Source organism: Coregonus lavaretus (assembly GCF_964263955.1).
Source record: "Coregonus lavaretus genome assembly, chromosome: 22".
In the NCBI taxonomy this organism is placed as follows: domain Eukaryota; kingdom Metazoa; phylum Chordata; class Actinopteri; order Salmoniformes; family Salmonidae; genus Coregonus; species Coregonus lavaretus.
Genome location: NC_140009.1, coordinates 14,153,141 through 14,159,935, shown reverse-complemented (window position 1 = coordinate 14,159,935; position 6,795 = coordinate 14,153,141). Strand labels below are relative to the sequence as shown.

At 45.0% G+C, this 6,795-nt stretch overlaps 1 protein-coding gene across 1 annotated transcript; it reads left to right on the top strand.

Annotated features, from left to right (window-relative positions):
* Positions 1 to 216: 216 nt before the first annotated feature.
* On the top strand, positions 217 to 1,716 carry LOC311149809 (pro-thyrotropin-releasing hormone-A; the record flags this gene model as incomplete). The annotated part of the gene is made up of 2 exons (XM_084187035.1): positions 217 to 403; positions 1,136 to 1,716. The coding sequence occupies 2 exons, from the start codon at positions 217 to 219 to the stop codon at positions 1,714 to 1,716; spliced, it is 768 nt and encodes a 255-aa protein (XP_084043161.1).
* Between the last annotated feature and the right edge of the window lie 5,079 nt (positions 1,717 to 6,795).

Below are 6,795 nucleotides of genomic sequence, written 5' to 3'. Positions count from 1 at the left end.
TTTTGTTGTTGTTGTAAATATCTATTCCAAAAATAATTTTCCAGTTTTATGCACCAATATTGAAACGTATTATGTGCGTAAAACAGATAGAAAACTCAAAATTAGTTATGCAGCGCCAAGTCAATGAATTATTATGCAGCCTGCATGCTTTGAAAGTAGTATATGTCCACTAATAATGATCTATTCTCTTGTTTTCGAATGAATAGCCAAGTCACCATGAAGTCCGCCTGCCTGATCACTCTGGCATCTCTAGCGGTCTGCAACCTGACGTTGGCTCGAGGACAGGGCATCCCCGCCGGGGAGGAGACCGGGGACCGGCAGACTATAGACGATATCATCCTACAGAGAGCGGAGAGACTACTGCTCCGGTCCATTCTCAAAAAGATTGAGGATGGCGGGAACGGTGCTTAATAGCTGCTTTTGGATCGATTTCATGTTTTGGCAAAGTGGCTGCGTTTGACAAGAGAGCTGTGGTGCTTTACAATGAATTGCAGAGCAAAGAATTGAACACAATATGTTTTATTGTCACATACACCAAATGGTGCAGTGAAATGTGTTGTTTTACAAGGTCGGCCGACCTTTCGATTTCTTGCCCAACCACGCTCTAACCGCTAGGCTACCTGCCGCGCACTGAACACACAAATTCAAGTCATGCCTTGTTATGCCTGTTTTATAGTAACTTTGCGCGAAGAAAAATTATTTCCATTGTATAGTTTCACAAAGACAGATAAACTACATTATTTCGATTGCATGGTATTTATAAAGAAATAACCCACCATTTCCAAGATGTTTTATTAATGTTTTGTACAAGATTAACGTGAATAAATTAATAGATTTTGTTATTTGTTCGGATGAAAATCAATTTGGAGAGGGCAATCTGCAATATTTTCTCACAGTTTATCCTGGCACCAAAGCACACAGTTTAATGGTGGGAGAATGAAAACAGAAAACATATGCACAGAAAAAAAGTTTTACATAGAAAATATATATTTTAGATAACATAACTTTCACAAGTAAATGCCATTAAAACGTTGTGTGTTCAATTGGAAATACATGTACGCATGGCATAACAATTGGCGGTAGATTGATATTTTCCGCTGTCCCTAAACTAATAATGTATTATTTGTTTTTACAGAGGGATTGACCTCTCAGCCAGAGTGGCTGGTGAAGCGGCAGCATCCCGGTAAGAGGTACCAGGTGGAGCTGGAGAAAAGGCAACACCCTGGGAAGCGAGAGGAGGACGAGGACGAAGACTATGGCGAGGTCCAGAAAAGACAGCACCCGGGAAAACGCGAAGACAAAATTGACTCTTTTGTGGAGCTCCAGAGAAGACAACATCCAGGCAAGCGCTTAATGCTGGAGCAGATTACAGAGAACCCCGCATTTCTAAGTGAACTCTCCAAACGTCAGCACCCGGGCAAGCGATACATGATGTACAGCAAGCGCCAGCATCCCGGCAGGCGAGAGGTGGACGACGAGTCAGACGCAGGGGACCTCAAGGAGTTGGAGAAGCGCCAACACCCCGGCAAACGCTACTTGGATGACACGAGCCCGGATTTGGGCGCCAACAGTCCCTGTGACTTGCTGGACCCTAGCTGCAGTAAGGCCAACCTGTTGCTCGAGCTATTAGACAACGTGAACAAGAGTCGCGCGGAGAAGAGACAGCACCCAGGCAAAAGATCCGCACCTGTCGAGGATTTGACGGAACAGGAGTGACAAGTGGGTGCTGTGTGTGAATTACTATGATGTGAAGAATAAAATGTTTATATTTATATAATTTATAATTTATCATGATTTATTATGAATATAATATGGACCCCTCTATCACGGGTAGCCTACTGTGTCTTTGGAAAGCTACTTTTATGACGAATATTCAGAAAACATGCTCAGAAAGCATCATGATCGAAACGTTTAAATTAGATATTATGTTTTGGGGAAGCTTGTTGGTAATTACGCACGCTGATTGTCAGAATTAGTAACACTCAAAGGGATTTTAAGTTAATGAACAGCTGTGTTGGTTGCTGGCCCTATATTCTTGTAATGAGATGCTCAAACATGTATTATTTTCCAGATGAAGCCCATGTGGGGAAGAAATAAAGACTAAAGCGACGGGATTAGCTTTTGGCTCTGCAGGCAGTCTGTCTGTATCCAACTGAGGACGCAGGCTCGGAATCTGCTCTCTTCTGTCTGACCTTGAATTGAATAGGCTAAGTGTAAGTTTCAGAGTTATATAAAACAAATGTGTTATATAGGACAAATTGACCTGTAGTTTGTTTTATGATTTAGGCCTAATGCGTTGCAGATGTAAAATACAAGTGGATGTACCCCTGCAAAATAATATAGTGGGTCTCTTGATTATTTTTCTACTTGAATATTCTTGCATGGTATAACAACTGATTAATTGTTGTGCATTTTCTGTTACTTTTGCCTTAAAGCTTATTATGAATATACAACTCTGTTATACAATAAAACGCATTGGTACAGATGACTGAGCTTTGGTCTACTACAGTATGCTTTTCGTTTGAAATTCAGAGAAAGCTTCTATCCTTAGCCTATCAATTGACATGGAATAGGTTAATTAAATATTTTAACCCTCCCCGAGGGTTTTCAGATGTAGTGAGCTAGCCTTCCGCGAAAATATGGAGACCAATGTGGTTGCACTAACAAAGCAATTACAGCGCAATCGTTCTGCGCACTAATTAATGAAAGTCAATTGATAGCAGACCGTCTGCGTGCCAGTTATGCTGTCCTCCCATTTAATTGGCCTCATTCCATCAATACCTTACCAACACCTTTACCCGCATGCTGTTAGATCAATGGTGCATGTACGTTTTGCCAAGCACAATCATTGGGAAACGCACTAAGAATAGGGTAGGCTTATATGTCTGTTTATTGAAACTACCTGTGTATTGACCAATTGACCCTGGCCAGAACTACAGGCAAATGCTGACAGACAACTTAAAATCAATAGATACACTGTATATACAAAAGTATGTGGCACACCTTCAAATGAGTGGATTCGTCTATTTCAGCCACACCCCTTGCTGACAGGTGTATAAAATCGAGCAAACAGCCATGCAATCTCCATAGACAAACATTGGTAATAGAATGGCCTTACTGAAGAGCTCAGTGACTTTCAAGGTGGCACCATCATGGGAAGCCACCTTTCCAACAAGTCAGTTAGTCAAATTTCTGCCCTGCTAGAGCTGCCCCGGTCAACTGTAAGTGCTGCTATTGTGAAGTGGAAACATCTAGGAGCAACAATGGCTCAGCTGCGAAGTGGTAGGCCACACAAGCTCACAGAACAGGACTGCCGAGTGCTGAAGCGTTAGCGCGTAAAAATCACCTGTCTTCGGTTGCAACACTCACTACTGAGTTCCAAACTGCCTCTGGAAGCATCAGAGGGAGCTTCATGAAATGGTTTTGCATGGCCGAGCAGCCCCAAACAAGCCTACGATCACCATGCACAATGCCGGCTGGAGTGGTGTAAAGCTCGCCGCCATTGGACTCTGGAGCAGTGGTAACGCATTTTCTGGAGTGATCACCATCTGGCAGTCCGACGGACTAATCTAGGTTTGGTGGATGCCAGGAGAACACTACCTGCCCAAATGCATAGTGTCAACTGTAAAGTTTGGTGGAGGAGGAATAATGGTCTGGGGCTGTTTTTCATGGTTCGGGCTAGGCCCCTTAGTACCAGTGAAGGGAAATCTTAACGCTACAGCATACAATGTCATTCTAGACGATTCTTTGCTTCCAACTTTGTGTCAACAGTTTGGGGAAGGTCATTTCTTGTTTCAGCATGACAATTTCCCTGTGCACAAAGCTAGGTCCATACAGAAATGGTTTGTCAAGATCGGTGTGGAAGAACTTGACTGGCATGCACAGAGCCCTGACCTCAACCCATCGAGCACCTTTGGGATGAATTGGAACGCCGACTGCGAGCCAGTCCTAATCGCCCAACATCAGTGCCCGACCTCATTAATGCTCATGGCTGAATGGAAGCAAGTCCCCACAGCAATGTTCCAACATCTAGTGGAAAGCCTTCCCAGAAGAGTGGAGGCTGTTATTGCAGCAAAGGGAGGACCAACTCCATATGAATGCTCACGATTTTGGAATGACATGTTCGACGAGCAGATATCCACATATGTTTGGTTATGTAGTGAACAACTCATCACGACCCACACATATTTCCCACTCCAGTCAGATTACCCCAGAGCTAGTTGCTATATCAAGTCACTTTGACTTTGAACAGTCAGGCTGCTGAGCAACAGATGCCATCTGTTAACTGACAGAAATAGGCCTACTGAATGAGAGAGAAAGAGGGAGAGAGAGGTTTACAAAGCGGGAAAGAGAGAATAACTGTGAAAGTAGCCTAGGTTGTTGGTGTCTGGGCGGTAAGAGGAAGTGAAAGGAGTTGCTTTATAGCTGTCTTCTTCCCTATACACTGAACAGTTTATGTGTCACTGTTTCCCTTCCTCATATCCTCTATTCTCCCTGAAATGCCTTGAAGACTAATGGAGATAAGGTCATGTTGTGTGGGAGAGAGATGGGGTTTGCTTACAAAGACATTTCCAGGGCAATAATACCTTACATGATGGAGCTGCCACTTGTTTGTTGTTTTTAAAACCCTCTCTTTTAACAGTGTGGAAAAATATGGAGTGATTCTCTCTCTCTCTCTCTCTCTCTCTCTCTCTCTCTCTCTCTCTCTCTCTCTCTCTCTCTCTCTCTCTCTCTCTCTCTCTCTCTCTCTCTCTCTCTCTCTCTCTCTCTCACACATCAATCTCAATCCGTCCATGAGCTAACTTTTTTTGTCTCATGTTGTTACTCTAAAAGCACTCCAACTAGCTGAATTAGACAACCGATCACCATAAAGCAACAGTGATGACACATAATACACAACTCCTCCAACAGATTTTCAATCACATTTATACATTTACATTTTACATTTACTTCATTTAGCAGACGCTCTTATCCAAATTTGTGCATTCACCTTATAGCCAGTGGGATAACCACTTTACAATATGTTGTTTTTTTGTTTGTTTTTGGTGGGGGGTTGTGGGGTAAGGGGGGGTAGAAGGATTACTTTATCCTATCCCAGGTATTCCTTAAAGAGGTGGGGTTTCAAGTGTCTCCGGAAGGTGGTGAGTGACTCCGCTGTCCTGGCGTCGTGAGTGAGCTTGTTCCACCATTGGGGTGCCAGAGCAGCGAACAGTTTTGACTGGGCTGAGCGGGAACTGTGCTTCCGCAGAGGTAGGGGGGCCAGCAGGCCAGAGGTGGATGAACGCAATGCCCTCGTTTGGGTGTAGGGACTGATCAGAGCCTGAAGGTAAGGAGGTGCCGTTCCCCTCATCTCTCCGTATGCAAGCACCATGTTCTTGTAGCAGATGCAAGCTTCAACTGGAAGCCAGTGGAGTGTGCAGAGGAGCAGGGTGACGTGAGAGAACTTGGGAAGGTTGAACACCAGACGGGCTGCGGCATTCTGGATGAGTTGTAGGGGTTTAATGGCACAGGCAGGGAGCCCAGCCAACAGCGAGTTGCAGTAATCCAGACGGGAGATGACAATTGCCTGGATTAGGACCTGTGCCGCTTCCTGTGTAAGGCAGGGTCGTACTCTCCGAATGTTGTAGAGCATTAACCTACAGGATCGGGTCACCGCCTTGATATTAGCGGAGAACGACAGGGTGTTGTCCAGGGTCACGTCAAGGCTCTTTGCACTCTGGAAGGAGGACACAACGGAGTTGTCAACCGTGATGGCGAGATCATGGAACGGGCAGTCCTTCCCCGGGAGGAAGAGCAGCTCCATCTTGCCGAGGTTCAGCTTGAGGTGGTGATCCGTCATCCACACTGATATGTCTGCCAGACATGCAGAGATGCGATTCGCCACCTGGTTATCAGAAGGGGGAAAGGAGAAGATTAATTGTGTGTTATCTGCGTAGCAATGATAGGAGAGGCCATGTGAGGATATGACAGAGCCAAGTGACTTGGTGTATAGCGAGAATAGGAGAGGGCCTAGAACTGAGCCCTGGGGGACACCAGTGGTGAGAGCACGTGGTGCGGAGACAGATTCTCGCCACGCCACCTGGTAGGAGCAACTTGTCAGGTAGGACGCAATCCAAGAGTGAGCCGCACCGGAGATGCCCAACTCGGAGAGGGTGGAGAGGAGGATCTGATGGTTCACAGTATCAAAGGCAGCAGATAGGTCTAGAGCCTCCGTGACTCAGAGAAGAGCAGTCTCAGTTCACAGACATGGCTGAAGTAATATATAAAAAAATGGTTGTAAATGACCTCTCGTGAGATTAGTCTTGCACTGTTCAGAATGAGGGATGGTCTACATAGCATCCGTTATCCATCACACAAGGGAAGTGTATTCAACTCCACACACATTTCTCTGCTGGTTGTTGTGACATGCTCAGAGAGGGATCCCCCATTGAGTACTTCATTACTAACTCTCCATCTCACTACTGTAGTGACAGCAGCTGTGCCCAACTCTCATCACCACTCATCATGTCTGTCTCACTGGATATCTGGACGTGTGTGTGCGCGCGCACGTCCGTCCGTGCGTATGTACATCCGTGTGTGCACACACATGTCAAACATGATCAGAATTTTGTTTTGATATCCTACTTTTGTTTGTCTAACACCACACTAAATGCTTGATGGTAATGTTGTTTAATGATCACTAAAATGACATCTTGTTCATTCCTGTTTGTCATCCATCTAAAAGAGAGAGCATATGGAAATAATGAAACCAGAGGAGCAAGTATTATGTTCTTCATTGAGGGGAAAACCCCTCCC